At 41.2% G+C, this 23,908-nt stretch overlaps 1 protein-coding gene across 1 annotated transcript; it reads right to left on the reverse strand.

Annotated features, from left to right (window-relative positions):
* Positions 1-715: 715 nt before the first annotated feature.
* On the reverse strand, positions 716-10,678 carry CCNJ (cyclin J). Its single transcript, XM_087765379.1, has 5 exons — positions 10,592-10,678; positions 8,464-8,674; positions 5,737-6,036; positions 5,486-5,645; positions 716-3,812 (listed from the first exon to the last, which is right to left on the reverse strand). The coding sequence occupies exons 1-5, from the start codon at positions 10,658-10,660 to the stop codon at positions 3,401-3,403; spliced, it is 1,152 nt and encodes a 383-aa protein (XP_087621505.1). The 5' UTR covers positions 10,661-10,678; the 3' UTR covers positions 716-3,400.
* Between the last annotated feature and the right edge of the window lie 13,230 nt (positions 10,679-23,908).

The following is a 23,908-nucleotide window of genomic DNA, read 5'->3' on the forward strand; positions in this document are numbered from 1 at the left end:
CGTAGCCTTGTTACAAATGTAAAATATGCACATTATTAGGAAGAACTAGCATTTCTTTTAGTAAGGAGCAGTTATCAGAACTTGTAAGCATCCAAAAATATTTCTTCTAGGATGCATCACATGATTTTATGCTGCCTTTGGCATGACTGAGCCTTCACAGCTCAATAACCTAAGTGCTTGTAGCTCTTGACAAAAGGCTATTCCCACATCTTGTCCTAAATGATTTTAGAAATACAAGCTTTCTAGTATCACTGCTTTTTTTTTTTTTAAGATGAAAACAAAATGAATTCACCCCCCTGCTCTTGAATTACTACAGTTCTTTTGTTCTTGATTTCTTTGTTACAGCTGTGCGCTAGACACTGTTGAAGTGTACAATGTTTAGCATATGCTGTGGGTGCAAGTAGTTTTAAAGCTCCTTCCTGCATGATTTCCTTCCTGGTTTTTTTTTTTTTAATTGTAAAGTCAGAGTGTTCCTGAAGCTTATAATAGTGTCACTGAAAGCAGGGTAAGGACTGAAGAAAGTCCTTACATCTTCAGCCCATACACAGGGATGATGCAAGACAGATTAGGGTCAGTTCACATATTTTAGAAAAACCACACACACAAAAGCATAATACACACAGGAGCCTTCTTACTCAAAACTAGTTTTATTTTTAAAAATAAGTTGAATGCATAGCACTCACAAAGATTCCATTGTTTTGGACATTTTGCATTTAGGAGCACCATTCTTATTTATGCCATAAAAAACACATTTTGGTTCTAATAGTAAGAACAGTGTATTTTTAATGTACACTGGTAAAGCCCTTTTAAATAAAATATTGAAACTGTTCAGTGTACATTTTCTCTGTAGTCATTATGCAGCTGTAGTGTCAGAAAAAACTTAGACTAAGTAATAAATTAAAAACAAACAGCATGTAGTGGATCTTTTTACAGTTGACCTAGTGTCTTAAAATAGTCAAATAAAAAATACCCTATTAAATGTAAATTTGCAGTATTAACTAACTGAATAAGCCCCCCGCCCATTATAATTCCAGTGTTAAGTATTAGTTAAATTTTTATATATCAAATGCCTATGGGATAAATTTACTAATACCCCAAAAAAGAAGAGCCTATACTGCTGTGTCACAAATAAAGATGACAAGTTAGCCGAGTTAAAGATTTTACAGAAAAAACTGCTACAGGCATCTGCTGTTATTTCAAGTCATGGTCTATTATAAGACTGTACATTCATAGCATCAGAGGTAGTTAGAGCACTGAGGACTTGGATAGAGCATTGCAACAAAAGGAAACTGGCAGAAGGAAGTCCATTTCCCTCTTAAATGGGTAACAATGCTGAATAAAAAGCATGCCATCTTAGGAGGTGGAAAGTCTCTACTTAACACTACTCTCAGACACGGGGAAATATTCAGGGATGAAGAGAGGAGGGGGAAAAAAAACCCAAACCAAACCAACTTGCACTTAATTAAGAATTGACCACACTATGCCTACTTTGAAGTTGATTATCTAGCATAAAGCAGAGAGGGTCATCTCCTTCATTCACCCTCCTATCTCTCTTGATTTGCACATATATGCTACAAAAGCCCACAAAAAAAAAAAATCGGTATTTATGCAAAAAAAAAAAAAAACCCAAACCCAAGAGAAACAGGATTTTTTTTCTCCTCAACAATAAATAGGTTTTTGTAGCATGTTATCATTCAGCCCCAGAAAGAATGAACACAGCTGTCCTCCCTCCATTCTGACCATTATGGTAAGGCCCCCTCCCCTGTGATAAAGCCTTCATCTTAATATTGATAATGTATCTTAATTGCCCCTACTTTCAGAACAGTCTCTGCAAGATTCACCATGCTTCAGTGTCATTAGATGGTACACAATTTTAAGTGCTGCCACTAAGACAGGGGAGAAGAAGGTGGTAAAACAACAAATAAAAAAAGCCTTAAGCCCATGTACTATAAAGGTATTTTAAAGTAGTAAGAATCCTGTCATCCATACCTCTTCCTGCCATATTCTACCACAGGAGAAAGTCAGGTATCTTCTTGTATTTAAAAAAAAAAAAAATATCCTCCATTAATATCTCTACCACCGTTTTCATCCAAGAGTTGGATGAGTGAAGCGTTCTACCCCCAGACTATCCACTCCACAGGAGACAGTGTAATTCCATAAAGTTACATAATTAGCACCTGAATTGTGATAAAGCAGTTCACTCTGCAATAAATTTTTGATCCACCCATTTAGAAGAGTAAATCTCTGCATTTTCTTCTGGAACTCCCAACTAGTAGAACAAAAAGTTGCCCCACTATTACCTGAGAATTTCCCTCCACTATAAGCCTGACAGAACTGCATTTCTATAAGCATTTAACTGTACTTTTTTTTGCACGAGTGATACTGTCAGTACGATTGGAGGATGCTTTCTGTTGGTTACCAATACATGTGTGTGTACACAGAGGAGTCACAGCCACTGTAGTAGTTCTGGTACAGTACAAGTTCAGCTGAAACTTTCTCTTTTCTTCAATTACTCAATACCACACTGCTGGGCAGTAGTTCACATCCACAGTCTGTGAACATTAACATATCCCTTTGGTACTCCGCATATAGATGCCCTGAAGAAAAGCTACTCTCTTCCCTTTCCACCTTCCTCCCTCAAGTTATACCCAATTAAGTGTACAAACCAGCAGCACAGAGTAACGAGTAGAAAATTCCCTGAGTTAGTATGAAAGAGTTACTTTAAACATAAAAAGGACAGGGAGGAGAAAAGAAGCAAAAATATAGTGTCTATCCTGTGAGGTACAAAACTTAAAAACTAGCCAAAATACCAGTTAACTCAAATGCCTTAGCCTAAAGCAAATATCCAACCCAAGTGCTGAAAAAGGGGCAAGAGTATGGAGTTAGCCAGATGAGATTTGTTTCTTCCTGTGGTCCCCATGTATTTGGAGAAGTCTGGCATTCAATGGATTCTCAAGTTTCAGTAAATTTAGTGTTAATACTGTATGGTGGTATTACATAAATGTCTTAAAAATAATACTGCATATCTCCTTCATTAAAAGCTAAGTCTGTAGTTAGTCCACAGCTATTTTTCTTTTGACTAGTATTTCAAAGATGTGCCTTAGAAGCACAGAGTATTCTGAGTGCCAGAGTAAGAACTTATTACCCCCAGGTATACACATTCTTTTTAGAGGGTGTTCTGTGTACTTATTTTTTGCAGTCTGTATACTTATTTTTTTTGCAGTCTGTATTTGAGCTACAGTACTGGTTGCCAATCCAGTTGCTTTCTTCTGGAAAGACACTTTTTTTTATTCAATTTGTTGCCCTCAAACTTATTTGAGGTTTAGCAAAAAAACAAAACAATTCCCTTCAACACAACTTCCCACCCCAAACAAACAAGCACAAAACCATTTTGTACTTATCACCTCTCAAAGCAGGGAGTAATACAGGAATATCGTCCATTCACTTGATAACTCCGGTTGTAGGAGACACTTATACATGGCTTCACTTCTAGCGGAACAGCTAGTGACACTGCACCACCAGTCTGTACATGGCCTCGAGCCTGAACATTAGACTGTAAGGCAGCAGGGCAAGTCTGAAGTGGGTAAGATGCTGTATGATTAGATGATAATATTTGTTGACAGTTTTGCTGCTGTGATGTCTGATGGTGATACTGTAATGAAGATTGATGAGCTTGGAGATACTGTGGTATGTGCTGTTGAGCATTAGCCTGCTGGGGAGCTGGAGCTGGGGTCTGAAATACAGTATGTTGGGCAGACTGAGCATGTTGTCCTTTTTGCTTGTTTGCTTCCTTCACATCGTTATCATGCGCACTAAAACAAATTAACAAGACAGAATACATGAAATAGATATTAAAATAATTTAAACTCTTTTAGGTTAACTTTTAAGAGCACTCTAACAAATGGTGCAATTATCTGAAAGCTTCCAAAGCATTTAAAAAAAAAGAGAAAAATCATTTCAGCCTACCCTTTAAAATCATCCAACATTTTAAAATTTGTTTCTTTAGAATACAATTTCTTTTCAGCATTTCACTTAATTTCGTAGCAATACAAAACGCAGATAAAAGCCAAGTACAATACAAATAATACAGCAGTATCTAAAATTACCAGTGCAATAAGGTCTGCTAGTGTACTGCAATAAAGTGCCAGATTACCAGAACCTGAAATTAAAACTTACTTGCTGCTTCTACCTCATTTAAATTGGGTAATAGAGTATAGGGTTTTTAAAGACATATCAGAGGGTTTTTAAAGATCTACATTACAGTTCTTAAAGATCATATGTATATTTATATTGGATCCTGCTTTGGGGAGTGGAAATACTTTTTTTTTTATTTCCTCTCACTGTTTTTCTAGCCCATCCAGTACTTAAGTTAGACAGTTTAGCTCACCTGAATTCCCTTTGATTTACACCGATCTCAAATGTATTTAGACATACTCCTTCTCTTGCTCTTATGCTGAGGTTAAGTAGGTGCCACCTACACACTTCAGTCAGGCCTAAAAATCATCCAAGTTTTTTGGTACTGCCTATGTAGGGCAGATCTCTTGAAGACAGTTGGGGTTCAACCCCTCACCAGTTTTTCCTAAAAGACTTTTTATGGTGCCCTGCAAAGACAGCTGAAAGGCTTCACCCCCCAACTCCACCCCCACAAGTGTTCCACAGCAATACTGAAAATGCTTCTGCGACAGCACTTGCGTGCTTTAGGTACTGTCCCTTTCATTACACGTATTAGTGAAGCCAAAAGAGGCCATCAGGGGTGATATTGCACTTAAGGAAGATATGATTCTTCCAGATACAGCTGTTTCTGTGCTTCTATGGAGCACAACTGTACTTAGATCTGGGCATGAGCAAACTTCTGTAGGAGGAAAGCAGTTATGGTGGGCATAGGTTTTGATCTTAAGGTTTAGAATAAAGAACTCATTGTGTAACATTCCTTCCCAGTAAGGTTCACTTGGCATTTGCTGGCATTTTTATCTCATGTCAGCTGTATCTCTCCATTTTAGTGCAGAAATAGATACAACCTCCTGGTCATTTCCTGCCCCCAAAGTTGGCCACTCAAACAGTCTGCATGCTTGATTCATAATCTGTTTGGAGCATCCCTTGAACTTCCAAGGCATAGACTCTTCAGGGTAAGTAGGAGCTCCTATGCCTTTGGTACTCTTCACTATCTCTTCTTCCTCTCTGAGCAGACTGCTGAGATTAGGAATAAGTTATTTAACAGATTCTCAAAGCATGCCAAAAGATGTTCGGTGGAAATGCAAGCCTGAGGTTTGTTTGTTGAAAAGACACGAAAGAGGTTAGATCTGATACGGTTTTCTTTTTTGGAAAGAACAAAACAGTTGTTACCTAACAATATTATCTAATACATAAGTATTTTTAGAATAGAAAAATTGAAATTAAAAAAGAAATTTACTTTCGGTGCTAACAGCAATTAAGCATACCAACAGATGTGGAAATGGGCTTAAAAAAGCTGCTGCTGTTAACTTACATTAATAGTCGCTCAATACACGGCACTAGGAAATCCCAGGAGTATGCAGTAAGATGATGCAGTCGGGTAGGCCATGTTGGTGAGAGACGCAAGATAATCCTTGAAGAAGCTACACATGCCGTAGCAACTAAAGAAGGGGCATAATTTAAAAATGCATGATCTAGAAAGAAGGAATAAGAAAAAGATTTATTTAAGTTGGACATTGTCTGTCAAGACAACAAAGGAGTCATTACCTGACATAGGTAACTCACCTTGCAGTGATACTTCCAGAAAGTAATCAGCATATTTTGCCATATATAACTTAGTCTTCTCTAAGCAAACCATTGGCCAGCCATCATGAAGATCAGTCTCATGGACAGCAATAGAAAGATAATAGTCGATGAAATGAGCGGCAGTTGGGAGGCACAAATTCCAATGAAATGTTTCTAGCAACAACAACTCCATATGAAGCAAATTCTGTTTTGTTAGTACCAAATTCATGTTAGTCATACAACCCAAGCTGTTCAACTGTTCAAGTTTGGGAACACTGTCTTCCTTTTCTTCAAATTTACCTTCAGGTGAACAGAAAGAGGAGGGAAAAAAAAAAAAAGGTTCAGCACGAGTGAACTATAAAACAAATTGTATCTAATGTCTGCGTTGGTCATATGTCAGTTCTACTATGTCAAACAAGCTTGAGACTTTCCTGCAGATGCAAAGCTCAAATGGAAGATGTCATCAGAGACAAAAAGGGGTATGTACTGTAAAGGGCTAAATTTCAACAGATAATGTCAAACACTGTGTGGGATATTGTGCACTGCCATGTTTCCTGTTGGTTTTCCCACCCTGGCACACAGAAGCCGGTTGCCAACAGCAGAAGTAAGCTCTATTAGGACATCACCGGCACTGCATACACAAGTTTTCATCACCAGATTATTGTATAATGTGCCCCCGTCATCAATGAAATACCACTGTGATGTGACTTGGCATACACAACGCCGCAGCATTTGGCTTTAATCACCCTCCTGCCCCCACACACCCTTTTTGTTTCTAAAACTCATTAGAGTATAGCTAGAGCTCTAGCAAACGTGGCTGATTTTAATGCCTGTTATGGTAAGTACATTTTTTAGATTTGATAGCTGATAAGCTGCTCCAGCATTTCAAGCAAGTGGATTTCAGCAATATGCATCTGAAAATCCACACTGCCATATATACTGTTTCAACTTCCACGCTGCTAGTAGCTTCAGCTTTCCTTGGACTTTAACTTGTCAGGCCTGTATGTTTTTAAGCCTGAAGCAAAATTGTATATGTAGAATACCCATTAATAAGAGAAACAAGTGTCACATTTCCATACAGTTTGCCATATGGTTGTGCTATTTCAATTTCATTGCAAATTCTTTCCATCTTACACTCTCTATTCAGTACTACATGATATGTTGTAAATGCACATTTTTAGAGAGTTTTGCAGGACTGAACATACTGAACGTTTGCTTTTTTCCAACAGTGGAGGTACTTATACAGGACTTAATCCAACACCAGTCCCAGTCTGGTAGTTTTTGTTTCCCATATTCTAGTAATTACAGAAATAAAAGCTTCAGGAGTCACGTAATAGTTTCTCTTATTACTTCTATAACCTTATCAGACATATCACAGTGTGATTTGTCCGACCTCTTGCACTGCTGATTGAACTGCTTGTTTAAACCACACAGGGCAAAAGTTTAAAATAGCATTCTGGTTTGTGCTTTCTGAACCAATTCATACACTGCTTTTCAGAAGAGTGAATACTCCAGGCTTTTGGAGCCCGACTTGCAGCTTGTTATGAAAGATGCCAGAGGTGATTTAAAAAAAAAAAAAAAATTTCTCTTCAGAACATGAATTTCATTTGAAAATCTGGCATTAGTTCAAAGCCAATCCATTTTCCTAAATGGATCACACTGGTTTCTGAGGCAAGGCTTTCATACTCAGCACCTCATCCTTTGACAAGAGAACATTGCTGGCTGGTGGCATCCAAAGTTTATCTCCAGAAGAATCTGAAAGAACCCTTTTCTTGTTTAATTGTTCTGTTGAATAGCTGTATTGGTGGAGACAGAGGATGCAATGAAAGGAAGCAGTATATCAAAAATAGCCAACACCTCAGTGCTCTGGTTTTCTAGCGAAGAGGGTCTAGAGCTACAATGCGTGCATCTTATTTGAGAAAATGAAAACAGATTCAGAGAAACAGATCAGCAGAAACTGAACCAACACTTAGTTCTGCTGCCAGAGCCTGTTTCTCTGAATCTACTGGTTTAAAAATGAGTGCCAGCAAGTATCCCAGCAAACTACACCCATTTTTCTTTGGGGACATCTAAAAGGGGTCCACAAATGTCAAAAGATGGATACACACCACAAGAATCTAGCCAAGGTCAAAATAAGCAGCACTGTTCATAATGAGTGTTTTTAATTAATTCTGTCTTCAGAGTACTGTGCATTCACCAATGTATTTCACCAGTATTACGTTTTGTATGTGACGCTACAGGATGTATATTAGCCTTAGTTTGCTTAAAGAACACAGCAATTTATAAAATCTGAAGTATTCCAGAACCACACAGCACCATCAGCAGGGTGCAGTACAGTCTACATATTTACTTAATTTCTTCCTTTATCACAGGTATGCAAATTTCTCATTTCCAGCACTGCATCTGCCTATTTTGAGATGTCTTCAGAAAGACAGTCTTTCTATTCCTACAATAAAGCTCTGAAAGTTCACCTCAGAATAATTTGTTTCCAAGCCTAAACATTGTTTTTTAATTGCAGTCTGTATTTTCTCCCCTCAGGAGAGAACAGAAGTCAAAACAAGAGTCTAAAGAAAGGCTCTACCAATTGGGCCAAACTGATATACACTAATCTGCCTGTCTTTTATAACCCCTTTGTTTCCCCTGTCTGTTATATCCCATCAAGACATGCCTTGTATTTGGCAGTACAACCTATATCACTCTAGTTAAAGTTTGGTACTACATACTTACTTGCTAAAAGTAAACAGGAAAGAGCAACCACATGCAGCTGCTGTATAGATATGTCATAACGATCCATAAAGAGGTCCAACAGATACACAGCTAGATGTCGAGCAGCAGGACAGAGTCTGAACCGATTGCTCACAATGGCAATCAGATCTGCAAAGTATCTTCTCAGATGTAACTGGGGAGACTGGCCTTTGTAGGAGGGCAGCTTCAGCTCCTAGATGGATAGTAGCATGTAATTTTATTAAAACCATCATTTAGTTTGAATTGGTATCAGATTAATAAAGCTGATATTCTCAAATTTATCATGGAACTTTCCAAGGATTTCTCCCCTCTTCCTTCTGTTCCCATCGTTTTAGCATCCCTTTTCACAGGACAAAATCTATTTGTTGTGTTACAGAAGAACTAATTTGGATCTGCAAAACATTAGTATAATAATTTAACATCTTTTCACTGGGCAATTGGCTAGGGCGACTTTAGCTTTCACCATTTCTGTTGTATTACCTCTACTGCAAAGGCTGTACCTCCCAGCAGAGAAACAGCAAGGGTGTGCGAGTGCTCCTCAGCTGCTTCAATGCAAAGTCCAATAGTTTAACTCAACCCCCTCCTGCTACAGCTCGATCTGAGCAATCAGACTTTGTACTGAAGTGTTTGCATGTTCCAATGCTGCCAGTTCCGCAGGTGCCTCCAGAAGGGCACTAACAGCTAACTGAAGGTAGCAATGTTAGGAAGAGGAATGGGGTGTGTATGTGTCGAGGTTTGCTGCATGCATACGTTTAAACCCTGACTTAATGTGATCTGACTGATGTTGCATTGACACCGATTACAGCATGCTCAGGCATTTAGTTAAGCGTACATAAACCTCACACAGTCTCAGATTTGGGGGGGACCCCACAAAACAAAAGCCCGATCTACACCACAGGTAAGAAAAATCTGTGGCATGATGTATTTTGAATACAAAGTTTGGACTGGTAGAAAGAACATTCCCCAGGCTCCTGCCTAGTAGGTAGTATCTCCTCTCACATACAGCAGAACAGCAGTGCTGTCTTCTGTTATCATGAATAAATTTGTGAGTTAGATTGTGTGGCCCAGATTAATTAGGATTTTAAGTACAATTAAATTTCCAGTGGGACAGTCTGATGACATCAAGTTGGAATGGAGTCGCCCAAAATTTTCAAAGTTTTAAGGTCAATTCAAAGTTCTGAAACATGCTATTGAAGTGAAAAAAAAAAACCAAAACCCAAACCAACTCAAACCAACAAACACCCCACCCACACCTACTAAGCTTTAGAATTCACCTTTCACAACACTAACTTAGTTTTAGTAATGGTAACTTTGGTAGCAAATAAATTATCCTGTCCTTCTTGTGTGTGTCCCCCCCGCAAACGAGAAGAGTTGCTTTAGCAGTCACACCTTCAAGAAAGATAATCCACTCATCAAGTACTATCAGGGCAGCAAAAGCACATTTTTAGTAGGTTCAGTCACTGTAAGCTGATTTTCAGTTCTGAGCATAAGTGCTTCATTATGGAAGCAGCCCCAAAGAGCAACTTTGAAAGAGTCAGCCGAAGCAACTCCACAGCAGTATTGCTGAAACCCTCTACCATTCTTACTGCACCTAGTGTTTGGTTGGTTGGCTTGGCTTTTTTTTGTTGCTGTTGTTACTATAGCATCACAATGCTTTCTGCAGAGTTTAAACTTGGACCCGCTTACACACCCAAACAGCAGAACCAAGCGCACCGTGACCCCTCTGCTTTTTTAAAGCGTAGAGAGAGAACAGCCTGGTCAGTCAGACAAACTGTCAAGACGGAGGACAAACAGCCTGAGCATGAACCGAGGGGGAGGCACCCTGTGTCCCACGGTTCAGAAAAGCAAACCCCGCCGAAGCCCCGGCGGGCCGAGCCCGCCGAGCGGCGGCCGCCTCGCACTCGCCTTCCACCCCGCTCCAAGCCGCCGCGCCGGCCGCCCTCCCTCCGGCCGGCCCCGATTGTTGCAGCCCTCACAAAGGCGGCGGGGCCGCCAGCCCTCCGCTTCGCTTCCCCCGCGGCGCGGCGACGGGAGCGGCCGCCGCCCCCCGCCGCCGCCACCCCCCCGGGCTCCCCGCCGCCCCCCGACCACGGCCGCCGCGCCGGGCTACCTTGTAGCGAAGCGCTTGGTGGATGTCGGCAGCCAGCTGTCCTGTCCACCACTGCGCCTCCAGCTCCATCGGCGGGGCGGCACGGCGCGGCAGCCGGGGCCTGGGCAGAGGGGAGGAAGCGGCGCTCGCTGAGCGCGGGCGGGGCGGGACGGGCAGCGCCACCCTCGCCCCTTCCTCGCTCGACCCCGGTTAAACGCGATCAGCTGCCGCCGGCGCCGCGGGGCCCCCCCGGCCCCCCGGCCCAGCTGGCCGCCATGCCGGGCACAAGTGAGGCTCGTTAAGCCGCCCCCTCCCGCCGCGGGGCACGGCCGCGCGAGGGGAGGGGGGGGGGGGGCGCGGAGGAGCCGGCGGCCGCGGCCCCGGGGGAGGGCGATCGCGCCCCGACAAAGTGCCGGCGGCGCCTCCCCCGCCGAAGCCGCCACTCACCCTACGCAGCGGCGCGGCTGGCGGCCGCGGCGGGGCCTGGCCCGGGGCACCTGAGCGCGGCGCGGCGTCCCGAGGGCTCCCCCGCCATCACGCGGCGCCGCCCGCCTCGCCCATTGTTAAAGGGCCGAGCGGGCCGGCGTGTGTACAAAGCCAGGCAGCGCCCGCACGCGGCCGCCCGCCCGCCAATCGCCTGCCGCCTTACAGCGCGGCCCGCCCGCCGGGCGCCAATCAGGGCGCGGCGCTCACGGGGCACGCCGAGCGCCGCGCTCCGCGGCCAGGCGCGGGAAGGCTTTGGGCCCGCGGAGCTGCCGTAGCCGCCCCGGTAAAGGCCCGGGGAGGAGGGGGCGGCCCCGCTGGAAGCGGCCCCGCGCACCCGGGGAGGGCTCGGGGCCTTGCCCTGTTGCAGGGACCCCGGACGTGGTGGTAGCCCTCACTGGGGGCTGCGGGGCCTTTGGGGCCTTCCCGCCGGGTGTCTCGGGAGAGCCGGGTTACGCGGGGCTCTCCCCGGCCGGAGCATGGTGGTGCTTAGCCCCCTGAGCACCTGATAGCACCTTTTCCCTTTCTTTTTTTCCTCTTTTCCCCGGCTTTCTCTCTTTTTTTATTCAGCTGTGAGGTTTTAAACACGTGGAGTGATTGTGGCAGGAGCTGTATCTCATTTAGCTCTTGCACTTCAGACAGATGTTACCTTTAGCGGTAAAGGACATTCACCAGCTGCAGAAGCTGAGGCTCAAGTATTAGATTTACTTTGTGGGTGAGCTCTTGTTCACTGCTAGTTAAATTCCAAGCAGCTGGTTTGTAATAGCATGCATCCTCCTTTTAAATAGCCTGTGCTGTTCACCTGAGTTAAAGGGCCTCTGCATCCTGTCAGACGATGACCGAAAGGAGCTCCCACTTGTGCTTCTGGTTTAGCAGTAGGTGCTGCGCACCTGTCCTGTATTCAGGAGGCCTTTTTCTAGATGCTTTCCCCTTGCTGAGAACCCCCTGCTACGGAGATCTTACAAAATAACACTTGGTGCTTTATAGTGGTTTACATCTTTGAATTCCCAAATACCCAAACAACTAGCTAATGAGAATGTAAAACCTAGTACAACAAGCAATGCAAAGTGATGGAGAAGAAATGCTTTGGATGCAATTTATGTTGAGGGAATATATTTAATTTTTTGTTTCTACCCATGCTCAGACATGATTTTTTTTTTTTAATTAAGAAAATGGAAACCAACTTTTTGACATAACCAGTTTAATGACTCTGTAGCCAGGGCTATAAAAGCCTGTTCCTGTAAACATGCATGTCTAACTTTAATAGGTAGTCCTATGGACTTCAGTGATCCATTTCATCTGAGGAGGTGTGCTCATATGTGGAAGCCCTTGTTTTTGAGGACACATTTCTTGGTCAGTTTCCATTATGACAGATTTCCGTATGTAATTATAGATAGTTTTTTGTTTGAGAGGAAAAAAAATGTTCGTAACGTTTGTGCATGCATACATAATTGAGAAAATGCTTCAAAATACTGTTTAGATTAGCTATCTGAGATCTATGGGCTATTGACAAAGCAGCATTTTCCTGTTCTAGTGGCTTTTAGACTCATTTCTATACATTGATAGACAAGTGCATGCTCAAGCTAATTTTGATATTTGCAGATACACTGTTTTAAAATTATTTATTCTCAAAGAAAGGTAATACCAAATTTTATATTTCAAGGGTAAGATAAATCTCAAAACCAGATTCCTAATGGAGACGTAGTCATTCACAACACCTTTATGGCCTTCAAAAATGTGTTGTGTGTTGCCTGCTTGAAGAGGAGGAAGGTAATAAACACCAACACGCTAAAAACCTGTTACAATGCCCAAACAGGGAAGTGACATTTCTACTCTTACATATTGGGAGAATTTACTATTAGTGCTGCTGCCTCCCCCTAGAGCTTTTTAACGACCATGTGGATTAGTCTGTTGCTGAACTGTTAAGCGGAGAAAAAAAAAAGAGTAGATACTTGCTGGCTTATTTCTCAGATGCGCTTGTCTGACTTGGATAGGAAACATCACCCTGATAAAGCTATGTACTCTGGGAGCTATTTTATTTATATATAGTAATCAGAAAAAACAATTATGCCGTAGTTACTTACCATATGACAAAGATGACTGAGCTGTGGAACTACCTATGTCAGATCCTTGGAACACTTCTACATTGCCTTTTTCCAAGTTGCTACACACCCATTACAACCTATTTTAATTGAGTTATTGATCTTGTGAACAGTTACATGTGTGTCTGCTTTTCATGCAATCAAAAGATGGGTTTGGAAAAAGCCTCATCATCCTGCTCAAGGCCAGGATTGCTCCTAGCATGCGTTTTTCTGATCTTGGACACATCCAGAAAATCATCCTATTGAAAAAGCCAAAGCACTTCTGTACAGCCACGTTGTTATCTGCAGGAATCACACATCTCAGCTTACGCCTTAGCCCTGACTGGAAGAATTGAGAACAGTCTTGGAGCCTCCAAACTGAGGCCGATTGCTTTCAGAATCTAGCGTTTCCAATATCAGAGTTTAGGGGTTTAAAAGGGAGTGTGAGTAGTGCAACTGTAATGAGAATAGGTTAATACAGCTTCTTTGCGTGTCTTATAATCAGTCCTAAAAGTAATAAGCAGTAGTATTTTTTTAACCAGTGCAGATTTTATCTACTTTTGGTGGTCAAGGCTGTGTACAGTGCTCTAAGTATTTCCACCTTCGTCCCCTGTGTGTAAGTCAGGGCAGAATCAAAACATACTCAGTCAGTCCTTAGAATAAACGGAGGATATTAAAGATTACTTTCAGTGGCAGTAGTTAAGTTTTCATTAGCAAGAAACTGCAAGTGTGAAGTTTTCCACTTAGTATATGGGACCTGAGAGAATAGAAAACAGAACTAAATGTTATGAAACCATTTTGAAATGGGTATCCTCTTTCTGTGAATGGCCATGAATCACCTAAGCAAATACGTGTGTCTCAAGGGGGAAATGAGATTGGCTGTGAGAGCTGCTGTCTGTGCTTTGAAAAGGTGCCGTAGTGAGAAGCACCGTTATTCTTGGAATTCCCTATGAAATATTATGACCCTGAACTACATCCAAAACAGGCTAGAAGGTAACCTGTGAAATCTGGACTAAAATGTTTGTAACATTTTTGTGGAATCTTCTAAAGAGGATGCTGCTCAAGTCTTACAATTTATGGACCTGTAACTCACAGGTTATAGTCCTAACACAATTTCAGATGTGGTGGGTGAGCTGACTTCTCTTTGTAGTTACTGGGAGGTTAGATCTGTATCTCAGGAGTTGATGCATGTATTTATGTGTTTAAGATGCTTTTTCCTCCCCTAATTTTTTGGTGGTTCTTCTTGGCCTGTGAAAAAAGAAATGTGGCTTTTAAAATACAAGTGAAGAACTTGCAGGTAATTTCCAAGTACAGCAAATACTCTGATCTTGAGAACCACCATCTCTCTACATTAGAAACCTCTGTCTCCTCCTGTAATGTTTCTGGTATATTGTTTTAGTGTTAGTGGTACATTGACCACAGAGTACAACAGTTCCTGAAGACTGACCTATTGTTTTACTTCTGTGCCTATTGTCATAAGATACGTCTTTGAAGTCTGGATTTGTCTTGACTGGCAGAATTAGATGAATCAGTCACTTCAGCTACGTAAGCAGAGTCCAGGACAGAAACTAAATTCTGGGGTGACGTAGCACTGAAAGAAATATTTAAATAACGGCTCAATCACTATGTTAATTGTTGCTTTGTTTATTCGTTCTTGCTTTTGTTTTGATGCTCCTTGGTCATACTCATCTGAATAAAGATATGGTAATTCCATAAAAGGCATTTTTGAAGGACTGCATTTTTGGAGTTATAATGTAAGAGAATCTCAGTTTTGTAGAACCGAGCATGATTTAAAAAAAAAAAAATCGTTCAAACTTAGTTCCCATGTTTCTTAGGGCTGAGAAAGTTAGCTCTGCTTTTGTTACTGTACTTGTTGATCTTATTTTCAAACAAAGGCTGCATCTGATGATATTCATAGCAGTAATATTTCAAGGGCATTTAATTAAAGGGAATGAATCACTCTAAAGACAGGACTGCAACTGCTCACAGAGCTCTTTTGCAGCATGGTGGTACATGAAATGTGACATGTTGGTAAAAAGTTGTAACGCTTCAGAAGCATTAGTGAGGGCGGTCTCCTACTGAAAGTACTCCAGGGTTGTATTTGTAAATGCCTGTATTGAATGTTAAAGGTACTCTGTGGGTAAGATTTTCAAAGTTGTCTGGGGATTTGGATTCCCAGAATAGCTACTAAAATGTGATTATTAGATTTGAACTCAGCTGGTAAATATCCTTTGGAACTGTTGACTTTAGTTGTTAATATGGCTATTAAGAGAGAAAGCATCTGAGAATGCTCTGGCTGGAATGATACATGCTTTTCACAAAGCATTTTAATAAACAATTTGGCTTTAAGTGTTCTCCCATCCTCTGGGAAGCTATTATAAAAATGTGTGCCCATGAATGTTTTATTTGGCATTAGGATAAATGTATATGTTTTTGATAATGTGTTGGATGAAGGAAACATTCGTGTAAGTGGAGGAGTGTTGGTGGATATAACTTGTACTGAGGGGTTCTTCTTTTCTGTAAGTCACATTCTTGGTTTAGGAAATAACTTTGTCAGTAACTAAAAAGACCAGAGGAATTTTGGATCTAAAGCATATGTACTTCCTGCTCGGAAGGCTTCAGCTCATTTGACTGGAATTTAGGAAAGGTTACTTGTCGTGCAGTTAACTCAGGGATGGAGGGGTAGAGCAGTAAGTGATATGTTGTTGTTCCTGTCAAACATGTTTTGATTTTAGTTATATCCACAGAATTTAAGTGGGGCAAAGTGGCCTGTTCATCTTCATTTCAAACTTAAGGTCCAACAAAGAAGATTTTTTTTAATCTATAACATCCATATATATATATATATATATATATATATATATATAAAATATAATATTTATATATAAAATCCAAAATAGGAGCCAGCCCAGGCAGAGTACCACAAAGTTAATGCTTTTGTCCACTAGTGGTTGCCACGGAGGAGAGCTGCATGCAGATGTGGGCTCACATCCACAGGGAGACTTGGTCTTTGCGGTGCTTCTTGTTGAAGTACTTGACTAGTAGGTTTTCAGCTCTGTATCCAGGCACAAGTGGAAAACTTCACACTTCCAGTTTCTTGCTAATGAAAACCCAACTGCTACTACTGAAAGTAACCATTAATATCCTCTGTTTGGTCAGAGGACTTACTGAGCTTGTTTCGAGTCTATACTGATTTACATGCACAGGGGTAAGGCAGGGATGTGTAGAGCACTGTATTTCCTTTTAGGTAAGGGAAGGCTGCTATTAGGTCCTTCTGGAGGTGTCTCTGGGATGAACAAGCCCAGATCACTCAGCCTCTCTTCAAAGGGCAAGTGCTCCAGTCCCCAACCATCTTGGTGGCCATCCGATGAATTTGCTCCAGTTAGCCAATGTCTTTGTTGTACTGGGGGTAGGAGGGGGTCCCAAAGTTGGATACAGTATTCTAGATGTGGTCCAATGAGTGCTAAGTAGAGGGTAGTAATCACTTCTTTTGATTTACTTGCTATGGTCCTGTTAATGCAGGCCAGATGTTGTTCGCCTTCTTGAGTGCCAGGGCATACTGTTGGCTCATGTTCACCTTGCTGCTGTGGGAGTCTTCAGCTTCCCTGTAGCGCTGGCTGGTCCATGTTGCACTCTCTTCCAGGATGTTTGCCAGCGTCACAGCATGGTTTACTCTGTGTCCACGAGGCAAAAAAAAACAAAACCAAAGAATGATCAGTTTCAGCAGACTTGGGGCTGGGGTTAATCCTGCCGAGTCCCACAGGGTTTATGTGTGTTTCAAGTACTGTGCTCCTTGATCCGTTATTTAGAAGTGCTGCACCTTACTCAGTTGTGTTGGTAGTGATAAGCTTGTGGTTTGGTGTTGCAGTATGTAGGAATAGCGTATCCTAATCTGATCATAGATCACAATGAGAGCTGCATCCTCGTTCTGCAACAGTGTCTGATGGATGTGGCCAGTTCTGCATCTAATAGTCAGAGCCCAGGGGCTCCTCCTGTAATCTTTGCGTTTCACTATGCTGAAACAATTTGAGATTTTTAATGTTTGGGACACATTTTACTGCCAGGCACATAGTCATGTATTGAAGGAGCTGATTAACTCTATCATATCTGGTTAGTGTGTGGATGTACCTTTCTCAAGCTTTATGGACAAATAGACCCCTTACTTCTGCTTCCTAATATCTTCTTATGCTATTCAGTGCATAATCATCTAGTCACAACACATCTAGTTGAGACATGTTTTAATAGACATGAGTCAGTACTCTTTATTTTCACTCATTGCATTGTGACTCATTACACCCACTGCATTATTAAAAATGCAGAAATATACCTCCATTTGGATATCGTTAAAAGCACTGTGATGGCTGGTTTAAAAAGTGTGTTGAACAATCCAGTTGAAAGGATATCTGGATGGAAGGGTAAAATGAACTCAAACTGTTTGGTTTCACAGCTCATTGCCAGTGGTACTCCCATCTGAAACTGTGACCCCCATTTTATATTAGGGTCTGCATTTGGGACTGTTTGATGAACACCTCTGCAGATGTATAAAGGCTGCGCCTCGAACAGGTACTTAACACCTTGTGGGAGGAAGGGTTCAGTGTTTGTTTTTTTTGTTTGTTTGTTTAAATTAATCAGCACTGACTGTTTCTCTAACAATGAGAAAAGAGTATTAAGATAGGTTCTGCTCTAGGAAGGAAAGGGCAATCTCCACCACCACCACTGTGTAAAAGATGAGAGGAACTGGTGAGACATTGCTCATTCTGCACCTAACCAACCTCAGACTTGGAGGAAAAGTGCTGTCAAGAGTCAGTGTGCATCTGTGACTGGGCTCTAGGTAGTTGCTTTGCACATTGCATTGCTGTGATCATGCGCGCAATTTCTAATAAAGTCATACGTTGGTTTTCCTGTCCCATTCAGAATTACTTTGAAGACAATATGTAAGAACCATCTCTTTTGCGCTGTTGGCAAAATGGAGTCACGTTTGCTTAGCATTTTGAGTGAGAAACCCTGCATACGAAAAAATTATATAAATCTCAGACTGAAATTAGAGATATCAATATGGTAAATAAACAATATCTGTGAAACACTCATACATTGACATATTTTAAATTTGTACAAGATTCTCTTTGGCAAGAAAGCAAACTAGCACTTCATGTTTCTCCTCTCACTAATGGCTTCAGTCTTAAGAAATGCCAGATTGTGGGTTTTTTTTATGTGGTGGTCTAACAATTTCAAAACAGATGGCAAAAGTCAATCTTTGTGTTTGAGTCATTGCTTTGCTTAGTATGTGACTGTGATTAGAGTAGGTATTGCTTGTAAGAAATAATTTGATTGATACTGCTGTGTGTTTGTTTTGTGGAAGTTTGTTACATTTTGTAAATTACTCTTTGCTTGAAAATGCTTGTAGAATTCTTTTAACATCTGCAGTTTGCAATTTACTGTGTTACTTAGCCATAAAAGCCAAGTGGTATTATTGTTGGTTCCTGGTTGTTTTTTGTAAATAACCACCAGAATTCAATTGAACTGAGTTCTGATCCTCTCTTAAAAGTTTCATGAACATAAACAGTGCCATTTAAAGTTATCCTGTTGCATGCATCAGTGTGTTTACATGCTCAAAACTGGCTTTTTGTGTCTACAGGTGCTGTAGGGGAACAAGAGCTCTGGACTGCAGAAGGTGAAGGGAAATGCATCTCAGTAATGGTGGGGTGAATATGTGGCTGCAGGTGATTGATCAGGGAGGGGGGCATATGGTGGGATGGAGCTGGAGAAGAGCAGGAGCAGGTGATTAATAGGAGTGACCATGAACTCGTAAGTCCTTAGAGACTGATGTTCAGAGCAATGCTCAAACACTGATATGCTTGGTTGGGGTCACCATAACAAAGCTGGCTCTTCAAACGACAGCAGATGTTCATTGCTAGATCAACATGTATGTTAGATCACAGGGGCTAAATATGGAAAAAAGCATGTCAGATTAGACTGACTTTTCCAATGGTTAGGTTTTGCTGCCTGGCCGTGCTTATTAAAGATTTTAGATAAGCATTTCCATGCTGATGATCTAGAATTGAAATGAAAAAGCCACCACCCACAGTTTACTTAGATTTCAGTTACTAATTTTGTTATGAAAATCAGAGGTATAATGCCGTAGACACAGAGCGACTGATGCTGGAACCAATTTGGGTTGTGGTTTAACAAAATATTAAGTTCAACCTTCGGGCTCCTACAAGTGGTTTAAAAATGTGTTGCTGCATGACCCAAAGCTTTGATCTGGCATAAAGTTTCTCTGATAGTTCAGCTTTGTTTAAAACACGTATTGGGTTATGCTTCTGCTGTTTATATCAACAATTGTCTCAGTGCTACAGTTACTTTGTACAAGAACAGTAATCACCTGTCCTCTGACAGCCAACATAAAGCTTACATAAAATTATAAAGTCAGTATAAGGTCTGTAGTTTATACTCTTACTATTTTAATCACATCAAAATGTGATCTGTATAGATCCTGATACAGATCGAATTTCTCCTGCTGGCTGATCCAAGAGCACATAGAGCTGGTATTAGTGCCTATGGAAGCCTGGTCTTACCTATGGATAAGAACATTTGCATCCTCTGTGTTTCTGAGTTTCACTTCCTTGTTCTGTAAAGAAGTTAGCTGTGGCCCAAGTAACTGAGTGACAGTCATGTCATACAATCACGGGATGTAAATAATCCTGCAAATCTAACTCCTCTAAATGCTTCCACGGAAATCAAATGAGTAATATGAGATGAGGTGGCAGGCTTTGTCTTAAAGAGTACATAAGATGGAGCAACTATTAGTGTAGTTACTGGAAACAAAAGGACAAGAAGGCTTTGATTTTTTGCCATCAGTGGAAGAGATTGAGAGCTGAAATTATTTTAAAAAGATAGAATGACATCCTCCTTGCTCAACTTTGTGGAACTGTAATACAGATTGACTGAATTCAGAGAAAAACACAGGAGAAGTAATAAAAAAATCTGCTGTTTTGGCTTCTGAGTTCAGATTAGGTCATACTGAATATTATTTCATGGCCTTTCTCTGGTGGTTTGTGAGTACCTCCCAAAGCCAAAATATACGTTTTTGGCAGATTAATGGTCTGCAGTTAAATGAGGGCAAGCACTGAAATATTCTGTGGTTGCAGAACACAAAGTGAATTGACAGAGCTCTCCAGCATAGCTACAACATCCTCCTCATGACAGGAGAAACATTATTTCACTGTCCCCATCCCCTTTGACTGGGATTTTGCATTTCCCATGAAACTACTTCAGTCATGATGTAAAATTTAATAACAACAATGTACATTTCACTTGTTAAGACATACTTTAGGCAGAGAAAATGAGGGAGCAAGCCAACAATGTTTGATCAGAGAAATCTCCATGGATCTGTAATACTCCATCAATCATGAAGTAAGGAAAGTGGATACATGAATGTAGTGGAAGTTATATGCAGTGCACGCATCTGTTTTCAACTATTTTCAAATTGAGATTATTTGCAACATATATCTATATAAATGTATTGAGATTAATTTTATAGTGTCATGGAATCATCACTTTTTTATTTAACTGTATCATGAGGAGCAGCTAAATGAGCTGAGCAGTATTGCAGAAGAACACAGAGTTTGTCCTGCCTTCCTATTTTTAGCATTTTCCTGAAACAGAGGAATAAATAGCATAATTCCAACCAGGATTTTCTTGTGAACATCTAACTACTTACTTAACTAAGAGACTGATCTGGAGAGAAAACATCAATTTGGAAAACGCAGTGTAACGTGGGTTGTTTTTCAAGTCATTTAGAAAGAGTTCTCAGGAGTAAGGTTCCAGGGTAATTACTCATGTCTGTCAGGGGCCCGCCCTGGAAGCATTGCCTAACTTTGACCTGCTTCCAACCGGCTGGGAAACAGCCAGGTTGCTCAGTGGAATTAATAAAACATTCAAAGGCTGTATTAACATAATTTAAACATGTCATAAGCATGTCATCACCAAGGTTTAATTGAGGGCTCCCCATAAACCAGATTTTTAAATCTGATGCGAGTTACTGCAACAGCTCAGTTCTGTTCCCACTGAAGTCAGTTGGAGTTTTGATACTGAGAAATTATTGTTCTGAAGTTGTCAAAATCTGTACAATCTTTACTGAATAATTTATTACTTCCAGTGCCACATGCACCAGAAACAGTTCTGGTACCGTTCCTGTTCCCAGCTGTAGGAATAGCTGTAATCTGAGTGAGTAGCTCTCTATCTCACAGAGCCTATTTACCTGGGATATTAATGATATAATTGAGGAAAATAAATTCCTTCAGAAGCAGAAGACTGAATGGTTATGTATACGTGCTACTTTGAGGGCCTAGAGACTATATTAATTGCCTGAAAAATCACTGAGCCTGTCCCACCTGACACAGGAATAGAGCTCTTTGGAAGCCCAAAGGATGCTGTTTCTCTCTGTGTGGCTTACAGCTTAGCATGGCTTTAGTGCATCTTATGTTCTCAGTATGTTCCCAAACACCATAACACTAACTGCCTGCAGGCTTTTTGCAATATGAAGCAAATGGATTTAGGAGAAAGTCATGCTCCTGGCTAGTTTGAGGACCAGTGTTTAGGAAGACCATAGATATGGCCTGCTGTGAGAACTGTTGTGATTTCTACTCATGAAACCCTGGCCAAGAACGATGGAGGCACTGGGCTGAAATTTGCTGAATGTGCCATGGCGCTTTTCCTGATAATGAAATGTTTCTGTTTATAGAGTGGTCAAATTTAGTACTGCCACTTGCCTTCTAATTCTCCAATAGTATCTAGTGATGTTGCTCTTTCAGTAGTATTCACAGAATGTCCTCATTTAAACAGAAGAAGGAAACAATTTATTAAAAGCAACAAACAAAACCCAAGCCCTCTTCCTACCTCTCTTTATCCATTGCTAGAGGTTTATTCCTACTAACAGAACGTTTTGAGGCATATATCTGGAATTATATTCTATCTCAAAGTCTAGCCACGTTCACATATTTTAGATGAAGGCACTGAATATTGTTAGCAAAAATATCTGGGTAAATGAATATGTGCATATAATAGTTTCAAATAAATGAAGATGTTACATGCAGAAACCAAAGTCACACAGTCTTAGAGTAATTTTGTAATGAGAATAAGGAGAGAGCAGCAAAAGCAGGCAGGTTTTACTTCACAGCAATTTGATGTTCACTGCCACATGCCCACAAATTGAAGACAAAATTTTTGTATGCTTCTTAGGGATTTAAGTTCCAAGGCTCAGCTTAGAGTTACTGAATAGGAAGCTATGATGGATAACAGGTCATTTGCAATAACAGTCTGTGCAGGCTCTTGATAATACAATGTGATTTGAAACTTCTTGCCCCAGTGTAAAAGAAAAGCCAGGCACCTCCTACGTGCTGTGGACAAAAGCATAATGGGGCGGTTGCTGTGAGGAAGCCTGTCAGGTTTGCTTGTGTGCACAGTATTTTGAAGTACCTCACTTGAAACAGGGTTACAATATACACAGTGCTATTTTAAAAGAAATTGAAGTGATTAAGTATTCCCAAGTTGAAATGGGAATGCATGGGAGTGCTTTAGATTCAGGATCATCTTCATACATGAGTGAATTGGTAGATTCTTGAATCTCGTGTCATTCTAGCTACAGAACCTTCCTGACATTCATGGTGATTAGTCACTTCAGCTAAAGAGTGCTGGAGAATTTTCTATTTATTATGAATTCATCTAGTAGGTGCATTAGCCATCTGTAATCTCGATACTCCTTCACCTGTGTTGAAATTGTATCCTGTTGCATCTTTTAATCCATGGAAGCCAGGAATGCTTTACCGAAGATACCTTTTACAAGTTGTCAGGATTATTTTGAAGTCTTGTTTGTTTGGGATTCTTCAAAGCAAACTGAAGGAAGGCAGGAATGTACATTCATTGCTATTAGTCTAATATCCAGTACTAGCCGGAATACCCAGAGCAGTTTTCATCTCCAAGCATTTTAAAGACATCTTTTTTCCTTATTGACAAACTATCATATTCAGTTCCTAGATAAATTAAACCAAGGCAGAAAGTTGAGGCAGCTGCCTGAGACCAGGCAGAAGTGGTACCATAGTCAGTGTGGCACTTAGAAATTTCACTTTTTTTTTTTTTTTTTTTTTTAAATGGTGTGTGACTCAGATACCCACTAAATTAAAAATTGCTGACTCTTGGTCTCGGTGGTTTGGCCTCTCCCCAAATAATTGAATGGGCTGGATGAGAATCACTGAATCATGTCTAGTCTGGCAGGAATGACTGTGTAAGAACTGCCAGCATGTAAGTGGAGAGGATGTGGGGTGCTCTGGAGACTAATGTCTCTGTCACATTAAAGCTTTTAATGGTCACTGGTCAGGGAGACTCCTTCGGAGTTGGGTGAGCCCATTGTCAGACCTGAGGGCATGGGGCTGCCACTGAAAACTTGTATCTGTGCTCCAGGCAAACTGCAGGGAGCCACCATAGTGAACCAGGGAATGCTGGCAGGCTAGATAAAGAGGCCCTTTTTTTAACACTTAAGCTATGTGCATAAATATTTGATTTTGCTAGCTAATGAATCATGTCTTGGCTTGAGAAGGCTGGTATTGCTGTAAACCTCTGTTGGCTCCAGAACACTTATCCTGGAAAGTCTCCCGTGATGCCCAGATTGATTGGGATCTAGTGAAGGGCTGTGGTGAGAAACTAGTGCTGATACCAATGACTCAGGTTTGGAGTGATGCAGCCTGTGACCAAGTAGCTGCACTCCTAGACAGACTGC

This window comes from Nipponia nippon, unplaced genomic scaffold, assembly GCF_047370975.1.
Source record: "Nipponia nippon isolate SJK-2023a ecotype South Korea unplaced genomic scaffold, ASM4737097v1 scaffold_3, whole genome shotgun sequence".
Taxonomy (NCBI): Eukaryota; Metazoa; Chordata; class Aves; order Pelecaniformes; family Threskiornithidae; genus Nipponia; species Nipponia nippon.